General features: G+C 47.4%; 1 protein-coding gene across 1 annotated transcript; it reads right to left on the bottom strand.

The window, feature by feature from the left end:
* Positions 1-4,614: 4,614 nt before the first annotated feature.
* Rbp3 (retinol binding protein 3) lies at positions 4,615-13,442 on the bottom strand. Its single transcript, XM_047554526.1, has 4 exons — positions 10,389-13,442; positions 8,106-8,296; positions 6,146-6,288; positions 4,615-4,937 (listed from the first exon to the last, which is right to left on the bottom strand). Exons 1-4 carry the CDS (start codon positions 13,440-13,442, stop codon positions 4,615-4,617), a joined length of 3,711 nt encoding a protein of 1,236 aa, XP_047410482.1.
* Positions 13,443-20,298: the final 6,856 nt, after the last annotated feature.

Consider the following 20,298-nt stretch of genomic DNA (forward strand, 5'->3'; position numbering starts at 1 on the left):
TTATGAGATCTGAATGTCATAGGATAAATCTTTTATTTTGAAAAAAGTTTGTTCTCCAACATGCTTTGGTTTGGGATCCTCCTAGGAGAAAATTTTAGGAGACCAATGTTGAGTGGGGATTGGAGGGGTAGTTGGAGTAGTGGGGAGGAGAGGGATTCTTTAAGTTTTCCTTTCCTGTTCCTCTTGTGTTTTCCTGGGGCCTTAGGCAGGAGGCCCCTGGCCTCTGATCCCCTTGCCATTGTAAGCTGTTTGGATTAGGAGGTTATTTTCATACCAGTCACCTGGGTTAGCAAAGCAAGAGGAAGTCCTTAGGTCAGGTGGTAGCTAAATCCCACAAAACCAGGAGGTGGGAGATGATGCCCTCTGGTGGGGACTTGGAGTAGGATTTGGACCTACCACTTTGTTTTAGCTGCAATCTAGCTTTGTGGGTGGCTTTGTGGGGCCCTTGCTGACACACAAGTGGCCATCTACTGCATGATGGGCTGTGTCAGGGACAGACACAGGGACACAGGAAGAGGAGGGTGAACAAGATGAGCGATATATTGGGTACTCTCCTCCTGAGTTCCTGCCTGGCCTGAAGACAGGGGCCCTATGGAGATCTCCTAGGTGTCTCCTTGGTGTTCCTTTCTGGATGGAGCATGTGGCTACAGTGATCCCTGTCCTCTCCTTCCCTAAAGGGTTAGGTCACATCTCCAGCAATCACTTGGAGTTCAAGGTCACCTTTTCCTTCGTGGTATAGGCATGACTAACTCCTGACTGATAGCACTTACCCATGGGTCTCCAGCAACCAAGCACTGCCCTACACCCTGCTTACTCTGACCCTGTACAGATATGCCCTTGAGAAGACTGTGCCCACTCCCCATCTCTGCTGTTTTTATCAGGTCCCCAGGATCTTCTTTGGAGCTTCTTCTCTGCTTCCACTACTTGTCCTTATGGCTGGCTTGACATCCTCACGATCTGCCCTGGAAGGGGGTAGAAGAGCTGGAGGAGGGGTCAGTTTGCCCTGTATTCTTTCTCCACTTGTTGATCTTGAAGTTTGGTTACTTGGAATGTGGTCTGGGCTTTGATTGAGAACTGCAGAAAAGTCCCTAGGCCTGTCTTACCCCAGGAAGCCAGCTTTGAATCCTTTACAGGCCTTTATAATCCATAAGTCATGCAGAAGAGGGTCAAATGGACACCTGGGGGGCATTCCAGCACCTCTGGATGCAGGGCCAAGGGAGCTACTCCAGTTAACCCTGCTGGATCCTGGCTGACCTACCTTTACACAAGATCTGCAGGAGACACAGGTAAATCTGACCTCCAGTAGAAGTCTGCTTCACAGAACAATGCTTTCCTGTGAGAAACAGCCCTTAGCTTCCTTGAGATGGGCCAGGAGACTGGGAGGCAGGGGTTAGGCATCAAGCCAGGACTCCCAGACAAAGGAGAGGGGATGGCAAACTGCTGGGCAGCTTTTGGCCAGTTGGGTCAGCCAGCAGCAGAGATGTTTTTCTCTAGTCTTCTGTGTCCAAGCAGGAAACAATGTGAGAAGATATGTGTGCTGGCCTTTCACTTTGCTCCACAGAACACGTTTAGCTTCTCTCCACCTCAATTTCCCCTTTGCAGACCAGGTCCAAGGCCTCCTATTCATTATTGATAACAACAACAGGATCTTTGTGGCCAGACAGATGTTGATCCAGGTCCCACCCCTTAGCCAGCTGCTCCAGACTGTGCTATTCATTGGAAGGAAACAAAGTCTTAGGCTGATGGAAGCTGAAAGGGATTTCTAGGAAGATTCTGGACTATCCCCAGTCTGTGGCAGCAGGGAAAATGAACTACTCAGCCAGAGTCACAACTAAAGTCACAACCAGGAGCTGCCTCCTGAGAATGTTGCTGCTGTCCTTGCTAAGTATAGGACATGGCTGTGTTGCCCCTCCACATTTGTTACCTGGCAAGGGACTGCTGCCAAAATTCCCTAGGCACTTGCTCCAGAAGAGACATCTTACACAGGAGTTTCTGACTGACCAAGATAGGACTTCATGCCCATACCCTACCATGTTGGAAATAATGGGCTTCCAGACTGCTCGGCTTTGGAGTGAGGAAATGGTAACAGCTAACATCAGTTGAGCACTAAATTAACTCATTTAATTTTCACAGCACCAAATGTAATATTATATATCCCATTGAACAGGAAAGGAAACTAAGGCCCAGAAAGTTGAAATAAGATGCCTGAAATCTCACAGCTAGAAAATTGCTATGCTCATCCTGGCACCCAGACAGGCTGACCTGGGCTCCTAACCACTTTGTTGCTTCTCAATGAGTGTTTCCCACAGGCTCAGATGGGAAGCGATTTTTCTGAACATTCAATGGTGTGCAAATGGTGGGTGGCCTAAGGAAGGACAAATGTCCACTGTGTTGTTTATGTGAACTTGAGTAAGTTGGGTAAGTTGCTTTTGAGCTTGCCTGCATCGCAGCTGCCTCCTGGGTGCAGGATGATGTTCATCCATGCTGCATGAAGCTCCAAGAGAGAATATCCCCAGAGAAAAAAATGTTCCATGCCACCTTCTATTGAGATCTGTGGGATCTTTGCCCTCTGCTGACACTACAGCACCTGAGGCCATGTATTAAACCCAGTCAACTATCCATAAGGGCCAGCAGGGTGAATCAAAGAAATCTGGTGATGCAAAAGGAAAACCCATGAAAAAAATATGTGTGACCATCACTAGAGACCACTATGTTACAAGCAAGGACTCAGTTCTATCACTTATTTTAATTTCTTTGGAATAATGACTGCTCCATCTGAAAATAATGACATGCTCATTATGAAGACTTGGAAATGGAGCAAAGTAGATAAGAAAGGCAAAAATACCATCCAAAATTCTACCACCAAGAAAGAGCCATTGCTGAAATTTAGCTAATTTTCAGAGAGCCACTAATACATGAAAAACACAGAGGAGAGGAAAGAGAGAGAAGCCCTAGAATTTAAGTATTTCAACACTGTAGAGTAGTCAGACATTCACCTGGAGATTCATAGGTTTAGTGAAGAAGAAATTGAGATCATATTATACATGTTACCACTAAGAGTCAACAGTTACACTTAATCTTATTTGAATGTAGAACAAGGAACTACAGTGAAATCTTGTCCTAGATGGGGAAGAATTTACACAGGGTGCGTTTTATGGTTGCCCCATTGAAATCCCTGAAGTATTAATGAGGGCTTGGTGGTTTTCCCAGATTCCATAGCCCTCAGGGGTCTCTGGAAGGAGCTGGGGAAGCCAGGGTTGTGCCTAGTGCACTGGGAGGAACTGTCTTTGGGGAGCTCTGTTGGTATAGCAGAGCCTGGGCTTCGGGAGTCTGACCTGATCCTGATACCAAGGCCAGATGACACCTGTTCATTACCCTCACTGAGCTGTCCTGGGGTCATGGGCTCCCAAGGCATTGACTGGGGGCTGGGACTTTCCTCCTCACTCTCTGACTCGCCTCCACCAGAACAGTGAGCAAGGCCTTGGACGGTTCTCACTTTTGAGTTCTTCCTCACTCCAGCAGGGCAGGGTTGTATAACTCCTAGGACACCAGCCAAGGGCCTCATCTTCCCAGGTCACCCCTGAGCTCCCTACATCCCTCTCTGGGCTCACTTGGTTCAAGTGTCTGGGGGATGCATGAGTGGAGGGCAATGTAGACTTGCTTTCTGTGCATCCCGACATTCATGTGCAGTTATTCTGAACACAACACTTCTGCCAGGTGCCCTGCTGGCTATCAGGCATTGGGAGACTAAGATTGAGCAGGACAGTGCCTGACTCTGAGGGCTACATGGAGAAAATGACCACTGGGCAGTGTGGGAGGTGCTCTAGCAGGGACAGTGTGCAGCAGGAGTCAGGCCTGTAACCTCATGGCTTGTATCATCCCACAAGGGAACCACAAGCTGCCTGTGGTCACTGAGCACTAGAAACCTGGAGATGTGCTGTAAGCACAAACTACCTACCACATTTCCAAGACCTCATACAAAAAAACATCATATTCATTATAATTTTTGTATTATGTGGTGAATCCATACCACCTCAGATATAATGGGTTAAATAAATTATGTAGATGGTCTCCAACTTACTAAGGTTCCACTTATCTTTTGTCTTTGTAATAGGTTTATCTGAACATTAAATGCATTTTCAATTACATTTTGCTTATCATGATGTAAACCATTGTAAACAGAGGAGCACCTGCAGTATTGGAATACTGTGGCAATTAATCACTGTTTCATCTTACTTTTTAAAAATGTGGCTACCAGGGAAAATAAGGTACATGTACCTTGCATCTGTGGCTGCTCTTGGTGACAGTATGAAGACCAGGGTGCAGTGATTAGGAAGCTGGGTGAGAGAATGGATCTGAACTTCACCTCCCTAAAATAACTAAGGGCAGGAGGGGTGAGTTTCCCATCTTGGCAGGAGTGTCCAAGCAGAGAGGATTGGTGCAGTGCCGAGAAGGTCAGATGGATGAGCCCTAAATGTTGCTCCAATTCTAAGACTAACCAGAACTGTTGGTCCCTGGGCTGCCCCTGGAGCCTCAGGCAGGCCCAGAGTTCTTGCCTACTAAGAGTTCTGCCAATGGAGGCCCTCCCACAGGCCCTGGCCCTCACCCTCCACCTCACCCTCTCAGAGTGTGCTGGAGCTTCTCCTTGGCTCTCGTAAGGGCCATTTCTGAAGGGACCAGCACATGGGGTGTCACACCCACACCCTCCCAGGAGCTACCATCTGCAGCCCCCACAGAGCGGGCCGTGGGGATGGTGATGTAGAGGTGAGTGTCATCTACGTGGTAGGTCTGTGGGGGCTGGCAGCCCCCACTGGTCACTTCCCCAATGACCAGGGCCCGGCCCAGCTTCTTCATGATGTAGGTAAATTCTTCAGCAGCACCAGCTGTTAAACCACTGGTCAGAATGACCACATTTTTCTTGGAGCCATAGCGTTCACCTGGAAGATAGAAAGCCCTTCAGGATGGGGATTCAAGTCAGGCCCTTGGGCACCTACCTTCTCTATACTCCCTGGACTGGCAGTAAGGAGGGCCTAGAATTTACTCCTGTGCCTGGGTGTTCCCAGAAAATCTGCTAGACCTCTCTGAGCCTCAGTTTCTGCATCTATGAAATGGTGACAACAGTGTGTACCCAATCACAAGCATATAAGTGCCTGTGAACCTCCCAGGCAGGGAAATAATGGGAAATCCTTGACCTCCCTGACTACCAGGCATGCTTTCTCTTCCTGAATCTGACCTGACTTCCTTTTGGCTTTGGAACCTGAAAAGAACCAAATTTGTGGACTAATGAGAATACCCCTCCAGACAGTGCGATCCAATAGACAAGAAACACATTCTGAATACAAGCTACTGATGTCATTTTAAGTTTTCTAGTAGCCATGGTAAATAAAAAAGAAAAAATTAGATGAAATCAATTTTAATCATTATTTATTTTATCCAATATATCCATAATATGTTCATTTCAAATGTAATCAAATGTATTAATGAGGTTTTTCGCTTTCTTTCTTTCCCCAACCCCTTCACCCCGCCTAATAGACTCGTGGCTCTCCTAGTGGATTTTGAAGTTCTAGGATCTTATGATCTTCAGAACTGAGACTGTTTTTAACTCCTGTTCTTGAATGTCTGTTTGAATTGAGAATTTATCTGATTCTGATATTTATTTACAACCTGAAATATTATTAGATGCATGTCCTAGAAGCTAGGGTGAAATGCATGTATAATAAGGAAGAGCAGGAAGAAAGTGGGAGGCTGCTTTTCTGGTCACAGACATACCCCCATTGTCCTCCAGTGCCCTCTTGTGAGATGGGAGCACAGCTTCTTGGTTTTGCATGCTAGATAGAGTGAGGAGTCCATCTACTCAGGAAGGGGTCTTTGAGAGTGGGGGTGTATAATGCTCAGGGATTGCCTGAACATTCTCATTTTGGTTCCTTCATGTTTAGTTGAGTGAACGCAGACCAGATATTCAACCTAGTTGAACCCATTTTCTCCTCTCGGGAAAACAGTATGTATTTGCTGAGATTCAAGGTCATAGCACCAAATGCATGAATCAGGACAGCAGCTTTATGTTCTTCCAGTTACTGTGACTTTTACCTAATGTCAAACTGTCCTTCTCTGATTTTCCAGAAGCTTCTAGAATGAAAACACACACCTGCAAGACGAGTGTGGGTCCAGAGTTCACTGACAGAGTCATTGGGCCGGTTGTAGATCTTGTCCAGTAGCACTGGAGAACCTTCGTCAAAGAAGTAGGAGCACAGGGCAGAGATGGAGGAGGTGGGACCTCCGATGTTGAACCTGAGGAAAGGGAAGTAGAGCTCACAGGTAGGTCCTCAAACTCCTCTGGGACCTGGGACCTTAGTCCTATGGAGGGTTCTAATCTCAGGCAGCCTTTGTCTAGTGCCCCCTTCTTCCTTCAGAGTTCCATGGGCAGGCATTGCACATAGCATTCCCAAGAATATAAGTCTCTTAAGACCAAGAGATTTGTGTCAAATCATTTAGAAAATACTGAATACCGTACCCTCCCCTATTAATCATGTGTTAATTCATTAAAGGCTCTGATATGTCCTACATATAGGAATTCATCTGCAAATTTCCTCCAGGTATTGATCAGAGACTGCTCCCTTGCACCCATAGTGCCTCCCAATGGAGTACATTTTAGGAAACATCATTATTCCCAGTTGCAGTCTATGATAATTTTACAAAACCTACCATGTATCTCAGGTGTCCTAACATGGCCCTTAGTGTGGCAGTGTACTCAGGGTTGTGAAATTGCTTCAGGAATGAGGGCACCTGAGTCCATGCAAGGCCATTTGGATTTGTCCCACTCTGTGACCTTGCTGTGCCCCTGTCTCCCCATCTGGGAGGCTAGTGATGTGTTAGGAATCTCTTCTGGTCAATGGCTGAGGATGGCCTGGCTGGGTTCATGGCCCAGCATCTGAACCCCAGCATCTGAACTTCCAAACATCAGGGACCAAAGGATTTTTAAGTCAGTCGTACATACAGACTGAGACTTCCTCCTCTTTAAAATTATGGACGACCCATTTAATCAGAAAAGGACTTAGCACTAAAGGTGATTCAGATGTTCACTAAAGTGTTTGAGGAATAAAAGAATCAAAGGAATCACAGGAACCCCAAGTTCAGGTGCTAGGCACACACGAACCTGCAATGCTGAGAAATGATTTACCTTCCAGGGAGAACTTACCTCACTGAGATTCTGTGCCACCTAGTGGCAACTAACAGCCATGTGAGTGTTGCCAGCCAGCAACCAGTAGCTAGCTGGTCCGTGTCTGCTAATCCTGCCGCCTCTGAAGGAATCAGGGAGAATAGGAAGTGTCCCTATCAGAGGAGAGCAGGCTGCCCCTCCCGGGTCTATGGAGAGTGTCCAAGGCGCGTCCACCAATGAACTCGGAAGTCACAGAAGGCCTGGCCTGGCAATTGCCTGAGGATTTTTCTGCTTCCTGACTCATACTCTGTGAAGGGAACTCATTGCGTATGAGGTATGTTTTTGCATATGCAGAAGGGAGACGACTAGCTGAAGACATCCTTCCAACCACCATTGTATGATGCAAAGAATTATTTTTGCAATGATAATGTTTATTTACAAATTCCTTCTGATTCTCTGGCTTTCTGATTATCGTGACCAGGGTTGTTGTAGGTTGATTTTGTATGTTATGAGGCAAAATTACAGGTATAGGATTCAGCTGTCCCAAATAGAACTGATCATCAGAATCACCTTCAATGCTTGTTCAATATACAAATTATGCCTGCACCCTGGAACTACTAACTTGGGAAGGCTGGAGTAGGACCCAGGAATCAATGTTTAGTGTCCCCTACTCTCCCCACCCGTACTTGATTCCTATAACCAGGCAACAAGTTTGGGATAATTCTTAACCTGAAAATACACATTGGGATCATTGGAGGAGCTTTAAAGAATTTACCAGTACTGGGGCCCTATGGTGCAGCGACCCCAGGACTGGCTGGCAAGGTGGCCTGCTCCCTCTCATTTCTTCTGCTGTATCACAGGATTTTTTTCCTGCTGTGCTGCAGCCCATAGCTCTGGTGTCCTCTGGCTACCACCTGGGCCAGGAACCACTGATCCCTGGACTACTGACCTCATGTCGATAATCATGGCATCTGTGTGCACAATCTTCTTCCAGATGTGTTCCACTAGCAGCTCAGAGACCTGGGTGAGCAGCTCACAGTCCCCAAACATGTCGAACCTCAGGTAGCCAATGTTGTCCTCCAGCACATTAGTGTGGAAAGAAAACTTGATCAAGTCTGCAAAGACTTCTGGGGAAGGGATCTGGAAGAGTCAGAAGTACTGTCAGTGTCAGGAGAGCAGCACATGGCAGAGCCCCAGAAAGTGGGTGCTACCGGTTCCCTTTATATCACAAGAAATATTAAGGGTATGGGAAGGGAAAGAGCATTTCTGAAGGAGTCAGCGTGTGCTGGGGAATTGCTGCAGCACATCTGGTAGGTTGCCACGTTGGTGGTAGACACAGGATGTGAACTCGCATAAATGGATCAATTGATTAATCAATTGGTAGCCTCCTTGCAGAGAATCCTCAGGTCTGCCAACCCCAGCCCCTGGTATCCAGAGTTGAAGGTTCCAGTCATGATGCCCCCAACCTCATGACACTTACCAGTGTCTCTGGGCTCATCTTCCTCTCCTCCACTGTGGCAGGGAGGAGAGACATTGTTACCTTTCTCAGGGGCTTAACCTTGGGCTAAGCATTTTTCAGTCCTTATCATTACCCTCACAGCCACTACTCACAGGTTACACCATTACTGTCATTTTTTTCCATGAAGAAACTGAATCACTGAGCAATTAAGTAAATTGCCTAAGATTACACAGCAGTAAGAGATGAAGCCAGACTCTGAATCCACATCTAACTCCAAACTGTGAACCTTGGCTATGCTGGAAAATAACAAACAGGCAATTTAGAAATGGATAGTTCTGTAAGCCCATCTCAGGGTCCCCCAACATGGCTATACCTCTTCTTCTGTCTCCAAGGCTACTGGAAGGTAACAGAACTCAGCAAGGCAGGCTGAGGGCACCGAGCCAGCAGGGAAACCTGTGTTGATCCCGGCAGTGGCCTCCAGCCTTGCCCTCCCTTCAGTTCCCCTCTGATTTCAGCTATACCTGCCCTTCCAGCATACCCTCATGCCTTTGCACACCGTTCCAGGTCTTCTCCAAGTGGCACAAGGCTTTCCCGCCCCAATGCACAAGAGTTCATGATCCAGGGGTATCCTCTGCAAATTGAGGGACAGGAGCTGCTGGGTCCTTTCCACCTGAGGAGGGTCCGCTCAAAGAGATGTTCCCTGTACTTCTCAGGGTCCTGCTGTCCTCTGCAGAGCAGCCTAATAATGAGCCCAGCTGTTTGCTTTCCTCTTGCCTCATCCCACTCCCTGCTTCCTCACTCCTGCTCAGTGACCACCTCCTAAATAAACTGCCTGCACCCATACTCTAACTTCAGACGTTCCTTCCAAGGGAACCAAAGCAAATGTCCTGTCCACTCACAGTGACCATGCAGCAAAACATCAGTGAGAAAACAATGGGGAGAGATGTTATAAGTGCTATTTTTTGATGCAGTGCTTAGCTAGTGGTGGAGGCACTTGATGAGTCCGGTGGCTACCTTGGCCACTGAACCCAGCAGCCACACTCCCTCCACCTGTTTTCTTGTTCCCCAAAAGCCTCAGTGCTGGCTTTCAAATATATCAATCACAGGGTTCTTGTTCTGAGTTTTACATCCAGCAAGTCTGTGGATCAGATTGCATATCCATCCAGTGCTGCTCCTTCAGAGGCTGCACATTGCACTGTGAGAAGGGCAGTAGGCTACTAACCAGGTGGGCTTCTGGGCTGTGCTTAGCACCCATGACCCCTGGGGACTGTGTCCAGGCTCCATGTTTTAGCTATGAGGCTATGTGAGGCTGGGACCACTGCCTCCTTCCCTGTACGTACCCCGACTTCTCCAACTCTACCCAACTCATTCACACAAATTGCAAACCCCAGAAAGAGGCACTGGGCAGGAATTAACAAAAACTTCACATTTCCAGAAGAGAAATCATAGCTTGGGGACCTCAGGTGATTTACAGACCTCTTTCCCCAACACTGATAATGAGTGTTGCAAATACCATCTCCTTCTATCCCAGAGGATTTAAAAGTGGGTCCTAGTGAGTAGTAAGTAATGTTCTATAGAAGGGTTTGGGGATTCGTGGGCTTAGAGAGTGGGTGGGATAATAGAGAGAGAGGAAAAGACATGACTAGTAAAACTTAACCATGGAACCAAGCCCAGAAAAAAATTGCCTTACACTGCACACATAGCCCTGCACTGTGGACCACTGGTCAACTCACTCTCAGGATTGGACTGGGTCAAATCTCCCTTGTATCTCACCTGCATGGGTACAATTCCAGGAATGCGGTCCTTGGCATCCTCAGGGATATGGGCTGTCTTCAGGTGGGGGTCCCCAGAAAGTAGCTGCAGGTCAGCCCCCAGCATCTCAGCTAGGGCCCCTTCTGAGGTCACCCTTGCGTAGCGACTCTGCAGACCACTCAGCTTAGCAGCCATCTTGGCCCCCAGTTCAGGGGAGGCATAGTTATCAGCTACAAGCTTCCCAGCTGTCTGCAGCACTGTGGGCACCTTGGCACGCAGGGCCACTATATCCTGGGCTGTGGAGAGGGCCTCACTTGCGGGCACTATGATGTCAGGTTCCACACCAGCCAGGTCCCAGGCCTCACCAGTGGTGGCGCTCAGGGCCATCTGGGTGGGCATGGAGGCATATAAGGGGCTACTGCCCACCTGGTAGATACCCACTGAGAGTGCTCCTCCAGCTGTGGGTTCCCCAATGACTGTGGCCCGCTGCAGGTCCTGCATGGTGTGAGCAAAGGCCTCTGCTGCAGATCCACTGGTGTGGCTCATCAGGATGTAGAGGTCCTTGTGGATATCGTAACGCTGCCCAGCAACCTGAGGCAGCGTCCACACCTCCATGACCTTTGAGGTGGCCCTGTCAAAGATGGAGTAGAGGTGCTGGCGGGGCTCTGCCTCAAAGAAGTAGGAGCAAAGCAGTGGCACAGCGGAGGAGTAGCTGCCAGGGTTGTAGCGCAGATCAACAATTAGTGCGGCCGTGTCTACTAGCTGCTGCCACACCAGCCTAACCAGCTGTGGCCCAATGGCCCTTACAGTCTCCAGCTCAGCCATGGCATCAAATCTGAGGTAGCCCAGCCGGCCAGGTAGCACTTCTGTCTTGAACAGGGCCTCGATGAGGTAGGAGAGCTCCTCTGGAGAGGGGACAACAGGGGGTGGCAGGGGCACCTCCTCAGCCACCAGCTCACCAGGACTGTGAAACACCAGCAGGCGGTGGTCCTCAGATACTTCCTGCAGGTCAGCAGTGAGCTGCGAGGCCAGTGATTCCAAATCCACAGCCGTGCGGTAGGCCCCGTGAGCCAGTTTAGCTCGCAGCAGAGCCCCTGTCTGCTCCACAACCTCTGGCCGTGCATAGTGGGCCTCCAGCAGGCGCCCTGTGCCCTCCACCAAGGCCCCCAAGCTGCGGTGGAACTCCAGCACCTCCTGGGCTCTGTCAAGGGCCTCCTCAGCCAGCACGATGGCATCAGGCACCACCCCACCACCCAGCCAGCCCTCGCCATGGTTGTCAATGAAAGTCAGCACCGGCACAGTAAGCACCAGGCCTCCTTCAGGCGTATCCAGCAGTGACACCGTGCAGGTGTGCAGCAGGCTGCCCGCAGTGATCTCACCCACCAGGGTGGCCCAGCCCAGCGACTGCATGAGGAAGGCAAACTCCTCGGCCGCAGTGGCAGTACGGTGACTGGTGAGCAAGTACACTCCACGCTGGTTGCCGTAGCGTGGACCCATCAGCTCACTGCTACTGAAGTGCTCCTGTGTGACATTGGTCCTGCGGTCATAGGTGGTGAAGAGGCGCACAGAGCCATCCTCAGGGCCCTGGAAGTAGGACAGCAGGAAGGGCACAGCAGAGGACGGTCCTCCAGGGTTGTGGCGCAGGTCCATGATGAGGTGCTCTGTGTCCTGCAGGGGTTCCCACACTTGGCGTATCACATAGGGGCCTAGTGCCCCTAGCACAGAGGCATCTGGAAATCCATCAAAGCGCAAGTAACCCACGTTACCTGGTAGCACTGACACCTGAAATACAGAGTCCACCAGGGCCTGCCGGGCAGCCTCATCCTTGGGCATCTCAGGCACCTCAGGGGCTGCAATTAAGGTATCATCAACTTCAACCTCAGGCCCAGAAGAGGTTTCTTTGGGCCCAACAGCCCGCACAACAAGCCTGGGGTCCTCGGACACAGCCTGCAGGCCGGCATTGAGTTTGGTGACCAAATCCTCTTCTGAGACCACAGAAGAGTAGTCCATGCTGGCCAGGTGGTGCAACAGGGCTGGCACCCGGTCCACCAAGGTGTAGTAGTCCTGCAGGGCCTCCTGCAGGTGGCGGACAACCCCAGGCAGAGCACGACGCAGAGTGAGGATGGCCAGGGCTTTCTCCAAGGCTTGTTCAGCGGGTGTTCCCACACAGGGCAGCACTCCACTGCCTTCCCAAGTCTGGCTGCCTCCACCCAGGGGTCCCAGGGACCTGGACACAGGTACAGTGAGGAAGAAATTGGACTGACCTATCCTCAGCTTCTGGAGATCCAAGGCACCCCCTTCAGTCCGCTCACCCACCACGATGGCCCTGCGCATCTGCTTGAGGATGTACGCGATGTCCTCGGCCACACCCCCAGTGCGGCCACTGGTGAGGACCACCACATCTTTGTCTGCACTGTACCTCTCTCCTAGGACCTCTGGCAGGGTCCAGATCTCTGTGGTAGTATTGGAGGGGCGGTCATAGATGGTATCCACATGCAAGACAGTGTTCCCAGGATGCAGGTAGGAGATGACATAGGGGATACCAGAGATGTGGCCCCCAGTGCAGTGCCGGAGATCCAGCACCAAGGCAGAGGTGCCCATGAGCTTGCTCCACATGTGGATCACCAAGAATTCCCCAAGCTTGCTCAGCACTTCCTGGCCTGGGAGGTCATCCATCCGCAAGTAGCCCACGTTGCCTTCCAGGATTTCATGGCGGATGTTCATCTGCAACCTGGACAGCAGTTCCTCTTGTGTGAGGTTGGTAAGTGCTGGGGCTTGCTGGGGAACCTCTAGGACACTGGGCTCATAGGAGATGATCAGACGTGGGTCATTCAAGGAGCTCTGCACACCAGCTGTCAGCACATGGGCCAGCGTCTGCGGGTCTGAGATGCTCAGAATCTCATGACTCTTCATGGCCTGCTCAATGGCTGCCTGCATCCCCATCAAGTTCTCTGGGAAGCAGTAGTTATCCAAGAGGACCTTGGCCATATCCAGCACAAGGCTCGGCTGGAACAGATGTGTGGGGCCAGCCAGTCCACAGAGTAGCAAGGACAGGACCAAGACCCATTCTCTCATTGTGGGGATCCCCAGGAGGCCTAGGTCCTGAACAAAAGCCCCCTTGACTGTGGAATGCCAAAGCCCTGCTCTGTGCAGCTGCCTTCCTTCCTTGTCCTTCTCAGCAGGCAGACAGAAGGTCTGGGGCTCAACTTGGGAGTTGGGGCAAGGCTTCCAGCTCCAGTAAGCCTTTAATCCTGTCTAATTCAAGCGCATCAACCCTGGGGACTGAAGAAAAGCTGCCAGGGTGGTTTGACCTGGAAGGAACACTGTATCTCATCTTGCTGGACAATCTCTTCATAGAATAACAAAAATAACTACTGTTTATTTTGAGTTCCTAGTACATGCCAGGCACTGGACTGTGTGTTTTATGAACTGATATTTTTCCCCAGAGCCTTACAAAGGAGAGTTATGAACCTGCAAATAAATACCATTTTCTCACTGCTCTGGGTGAACCATGACTCTGGAATTAGGTAGACTTCTTTGGAGGACTGGTTCCACCACTTGTCTATTCTGAGAACTTTGGGAAATATTTTATTTATGATGTAGAGCACATAAGAAAATCTGCATGAAGTATTTTGCATTAACCTGCAAATGGAAAGCTCTTAGTTATTGGTAAACCTGCTGAATTAGGTATTATTCCTGTTTTATAACCATAGAAACAGGCCAGAGAGTTGAATAGCTAATTAAGTCCAACATTTCATGGGGGTGCAGGTGGAGGGCAGTGAATAGAAGCCAAGTGGGGCCACAGTAGGCTCAGACAGTGCAGAGGCTGAGTCTGAGTACACCATCAGCCTCATGTCTTGGAGTTTATTCCTACCTCTTCCTAATGCCTCTGGCAACCAGATACGTTCCCCCCCACCCACACACACACACAGCTTTCCAATGAGAGAAATGACATATCTGGACATCAGCATGCAATGTGGCAGGTGGGAGGGGTGCCCACCTTCTGGGTTTCATGGGACCAGTGATTCCAGATCAGACGAAGTTAACCCTAAGATCTAATAAACATTACTCCCCTGGTTGAAGGAGACACTGTTAGCTCAGGATTTAGCCATAGACTGTCAACTATAGAAAGAACAGAGTTATTGGAGGACAGGGGTCTCTGCAGTGCCAGACCTCATAGAACCCAGATCATTCTACCCACCTGCATGGAGCACACCTGGGAACCAGTCCTAGCTGCACTGCTTGGGCTCCCTAGGCTTAGATCTTCTCATAGAAATGACATGGTTCTTGACTGAAAATGCCAGTAACATCTAGCAAAACCTAAACCTCTGCTTTGACAATGCATCTCTCTGGGGACTCATTTAACAGACAAGACAACCACCATTCAGACTGCAGTAGTGTAGCCTGGGAGCAACAGTTAGAAGAGTTGGCTGTGGCTCTGCCCTTCCTGACTCCCCTCAGTTCACTCCAGCAGACACTTCTTGAGCTGAGCAGGGCATAGATGGGATCCGATGTGCACCTCAGCAGGCAGCCTGAGAACGTGGTCCTGGGGACAGGGGGGCTTACTCTGCACAGTCAGGAGCCACCACAATCTGCTCTCTGGAAATTATTAACTAAGGATGTTTACAAAGTGATTTATGAAGGTCAAAGAGGTCAATTAGCTAAAACAAACATATTTTTAGCTCATTAGGATTTGTTTAATGCCCAAACAACATATGGTCACATCTCTTCACCATTTACAACCAATGGTAATGAACCTGATTTCCTGGAGGAATAAGGCCAGGAGTGTGTGACCATAGACACTGCCCTGTAAATGCATCTGTTGCATTTCTTCAGGTCCCACTGAAAAGACTAGACCTTCTTCTCTGACTCCACCTGGGAAACCCTAACTTTGAGCAAGTGATCCAGAGCTCCTCTGAGGTTATTTCTCTCTCACTGCTGGAGACCAGATCAAGCTCTTGACAGGAAAGACTAGGGGTACATATGACCAAAAATAAGTCTCCTTTTCAGGAACATGTAGTACAAAGATGTGCTCTCAGAATAGGATGCCTGGAACTGTGGTTGGGCCTTGATTTGTGTGGATGACCCAGAGCCTCAGGAAGAGGTGAGAAAAAGAATCAAAGTTTATTACAAGTCTCTGGGGTGCCTGAGTCGGGCAGAGGCTGGGAGGAGAGGCAGTGCTTCCACCTTTGGGTACAGCATGCATCAGGTTAGAGGGCATGTTCTGGAATTCTGGAAGCTCTCCAGGAGCCTGAGGTGTCCTGCCCTGCAAGTGAGAGTAGTAGAAGGCAGCTAGCCTCCTTAGCCCACCCCGGCTGTATGTTCCGGGCTAGTCTCCAGAGTAGGAACTTTCATGATGAAAGTTTGCAAGGGTAAAGCAAATAACCATATACTTATTGTTAAAAGATAAACTTTGGCACAAAAAATTTTTGAATTTATTTAGTTGAACAGCCAACAATACATGAATTAGATAACTCCAACCCAAAGGAGCTCCAGGGAGGGCTTTTATAGGGTGAATATCCAAGCAGAACAAGGAAATTACTGGTTAAAGTTTGAGCTCTTGTCTTTGGAGTATCCCAGTGGGTAGTTCAAGACAATAAACCTGCTGTTCAGTTGGCCACTGTTATTGGTGGAGCTTTAATTTCATTTTCTTTTCAATTAGCCACATATAGGAAATGAGACTGAGTTAGGTTTTAATTTATTCATGTAGGAAGAACAGGGCATTAGAGTCACTCAGTCTAATGGCCTCTAATATAATTATTTTAATACTACCTACCTAGATTCTAGACATTTCTTACCCTTTCTTCAGTTCACCTCTGCCTCTCTGATCCCCAACGCACAAGCAGTGTATTGTTTTATTCATTTTAAACCAAGTTGAACTTTGTCTTTACTTTATTTTGCCTTTCGTGTTTGCTTCTTTTAAATCAAAAGAGTAAAATGTACTCATTTTTACAAAAGCATGTAAATAATCTTTTCCTAAAGACTTTCCTCTGATTCAGATTTCTTTATCAACCATTAATAACCACCAAATACGCTGGGGATGTAGTTCAGTTGACAGAGTGCTTGCCTCACATGCACAAGGCCCTGGGTTCGATCCCCAGCACCACAAAAAAATAAATAAACAAGTAAATAAAATAACCACCAAATAGATATCTATCCTTACCTGTCTCTCAGTCATAGATGGAGACACACCTGTAGGAGAGACACACCAAATGCCACACACCTGTGGATGTGCCACCCATCTGTTCAGCCTCGGATAGTGTACACAGTAAGCTGTATTTTGTTTTACTCACTTAAAACTTACAACATAAACATCCCTCCCAGTCGAAGTATATTCATTAAATTCTTCCTTTTAATAGCTGTATAATGGTCCTTGATGATGGCTAATCTGTTCCCCTAGTGGTATACTTTGGGAGTGGCCCCTGGATTTCATGTGTTGGAAATTTAATCCTCAAAGTTATATGTTAGTGATATTTGGAGGTGGGGTCTTTGGGAGGTAATTAAGATTAGATGAGGCTGTAGGGGGAACTCTGGGATGGAATGAGTGGCTTGATGAGTAGAGGAAGGGGACATGAACTAACACATTGGTCTGCCTTGCCATGTGGTGCCCTCCACCGTGCTATGTAGCAGCCAAAGTCCTCACCAGATGCTGAACAGACACTGCTACACTTCAGAACTTCTCACCCCTAGAACCATAAGCCAAATAAACCATTCTTTACAAATTATCTAGTCTGTGGCACTCAGTTATAGCACCAAAGAGACACCAAGTGAGATATTTTAAGTAATTTGTTTTTTATTCTTTAATGATATTGCAATAAATATTCTCATATACATATTTTTAGGGTCAGCATTTTCTGTTTCTGTATATAAATCCTCAAACGAGGGATTCCTGAATTCAGGGTACATATACTTAGTTGTTTCCTATACCATACTTTTCCAGTAAATTCTAAATTATATAATAAATGTGTACATTTTGTTTTTCACAACTGAATTGATATATAATTAACATACAAAAAAACTGCCCACACATGAACTGTACAATTTGGTGAGTTTAGACCCATGAACTTGTGAGATAATGTATGTTACTGTCACCACCAAATTTTCCTACACTCTATTATCCAATCCAACCTACGTCCCCTCTCCAGGCAGTTTATTCCTTGCTTTCTGTCATCATGAAAGTTTCTAGAATTTTACATGAATGGAATTATGCCAGGTGGAGGATTCTTATTTGTCTATCTTTTGTCTCTCATTGGTTTTAAGGTTCTCTCAGGTTGTTGAGTGCCCCATCAATTCATTAATTTTATTGCTGAATAGTGCTCCACTGCACAAATCTACCATGAGTCATCTCCGCTTACCTGTTGATAGATCGTCAGGTTGCTTCTATTTACAAATAGAGCTAACATGAATATCTGAGTCCAAGTCTTTGTGTGGACACATGGTTTTATATTTTCTGGAGTACTACCTAGGATAAGAATGTATATTCTGCATTTTAAGAAACTACTTAAATGTGTTCCAAAATTTAAATTTCTACCAATAGCACATGAGACTTTGTCCACATGGATATCTACAAATGATCTGAGCCAAATTTTTTATCTTAGCCACTTTAATGGGTATGTTGATTTTAATCTGCATTTCCTTGATGACTAATGATGCCAAGCATCTTTTTTGTGTTAATTGGCCTTACGTGTATCTTTCATGGTGAAATATCTGTTCATATCTTTCGATCATTTGTTAGAGGCACAATTCATTACATTATTATTGTTCATTTTAGATAATGTCCCCTTTTTTTTCATGTTCCATGAGCACCAAAACACTTCCATATTTAATAATTTTATTTTTGGTACCAGGGGTTGAATCTAGGGACATGTAACAACTGAGCCATGTCCCCAGTCCTTTTTATATTTTTATTTTGAAACAGAGTCTCACTAAGTTACTGAGGGCCTTGCTAAGTTGCTGAGGCTGGCTTTGAACTTGCAATCCTTCTGCCTTAGCCTCCTGAGACTCTGGGATTATAGATGTGCACCACAGCACCCAGACATATTTAATAATTTTTAAGATAAAGGCTCAGAATAAGGATTACTCTGTCAAAAACCATAAGAAGCTTCTCATCCATTTGCTGTTCAGTCCTTTTATTAATAGTAACAAGAGTACTGTTGGTTGAGGATTCAGAGCATGACAGACAGGACAAGAGGCTGCCTGTATCGAGTCTCCATATCTTTGGGCTGGTAGTAAGGAGTTTGGATGACTAGGGGAACAGAAGTGCTATGGGGGAAAACTGGAAGAACAGGACACCCTGTTGACAGTGGTGTCCTGGTTTCTGTTCCTTTGTTCTTCCATCTTCCCAGAGTCCTGACAGCAACTGCTCACCTCCCTTCACCTCTATTGGCCTCCCACTTCTGCTCCCTTCCTCTCCACTCCCTGACCATCTCCTTCCTGGCCCATCCTTTCTTCAGGGCACAATTCCTACCCAGTCCAGTGGAAATACACCAGGCTTTATCAGTTCCCTGCAACTTCTTGACTCTGTCCATTATCCAGATCAGCACACAGTAATCCAAACAGGTCTCAAAGTCTCTTCCTTCCTACAAAAGTGAGGAAGGAGGAAGGTAGCAAGACTTTCTGTCATTTTGATACTGCAATTGACAAAAAACAGATCTGAAGCCTGAGTCTCGGAGATCTCAGGTTGGCAGTCAAGAAGCATGGCCTTTTTCTAGGCTCTTCTGGAGGGGATGCCTCGGAGTTTTCCACCTTTTTCTCCCCGAGCTGATCATATGCCCTTTGTTTCTTGATATGACCATGACTTTGGGATCTTGGTGATATAGGATTCTTTCTTTGACATTTTGGACATAGCAGGCCACATCTTCTTCCCTCCCTGGCAGGGAGTCATACAGGGAGGTGGGCAAGAGGCAAGGCATCCCAAGCAATATAAGGAGACACAGGATATTTCAAGTCATATTTGAGAAGAAGGCCCAAGGTCAAATTCAGCAAGGATTGAGCAAATGAACTTTGAGCACATGTCTGCAGTGGGAAAGTGCACGGAAACCCTGGCATGGAAACAAAGTTTTGGGAATCAGAAGAAATAATGATCTGGCGAGACCTTGAAGACCATGGCCTGCAGCTGGTCCAGAAGTGGACAGGTCCAGGTGAGGGTTGGGTGAGGCTGCTTCCTTCACAGTGTAGTGGCATCCATAGGCACACCTGACTGTAGAGTTCCTGTGGAGCACTCCTGGAGCTGTGAATGGGGACTAATGCTAGAAGAAAACACACTTTGGGATTTCATAGCCATACAATACCTCAGAAATTACTATGAGGATCAATGCAAGGTTATGGACATTATAAAAAGTATCTTATTACTATAGCCTTTATCATTTCATAAAATAAAAGAGGGAGAGATAGGTAGGCACACCCAGAATGACACGTGACTTTAATTAACAATTTTGTTGCCTTCAACTTACTCACTTTTATTGAGAAAGAGACTTCTGGAAAAGTACCCCAGCTCCTTGTAGGTCAGCACAGTGGCCATGTCTGCCACTGAAAAGAACTCCCTACAGCCCCCATCAAGATGGCTCCTATGTCAGGGTTTACCAGAACAGAAGCTTATGGGAGAGTACTGCAGAAAGACAGATGTTTCCCAGGCTGAGGAGCATCCTTCTGATGGGCAACATTGTGTGTTAATGAAACAGGATCCCTGGGGAACTATAGTCCTTTGAGCAGGAAGTTCAAGGCAAGGGTCAGTCAGTGATGTGCAGATGTCCTACTGGAGCAGTGTCCCTTTCCAAAGTACAAATTCTGTGATTTGAAAAGGAAAAGGAGTTTTGAAAGGTTCATTCCATGTAACCCAGCATAAGTCTCCCATGTTGACCTGTATTCACGTATGGCCTATCTTGGGCATGGTCTCCTTGGTATTATTAAAGATGAGGCTGCAAGAAAGCCA

This window comes from Sciurus carolinensis, chromosome 5 (genome assembly GCF_902686445.1).
Source record: "Sciurus carolinensis chromosome 5, mSciCar1.2, whole genome shotgun sequence".
NCBI lineage: Eukaryota > Metazoa > Chordata > Mammalia > Rodentia > Sciuridae > Sciurus > Sciurus carolinensis.

Coding starts and splice junctions, on each gene's coding strand:
- Rbp3 (XM_047554526.1), bottom strand. CDS start 13,442: ATGAGAGAATGGGTCTTGGTCCTGTCCTTGCTACTCTGTGGACTGGCT. Junction 8,297..10,388: donor CTGGAATTGTACCCATGCAG/GTGAGATACAAG, acceptor TGACTCTTCCAG/ATCCCTTCCCCAGAAGTCTT. Junction 6,289..8,105: donor GCCATGATTATCGACATGAG/GTCAGTAGTCCA, acceptor CCCTTTCCTCAG/GTTCAACATCGGAGGTCCCA.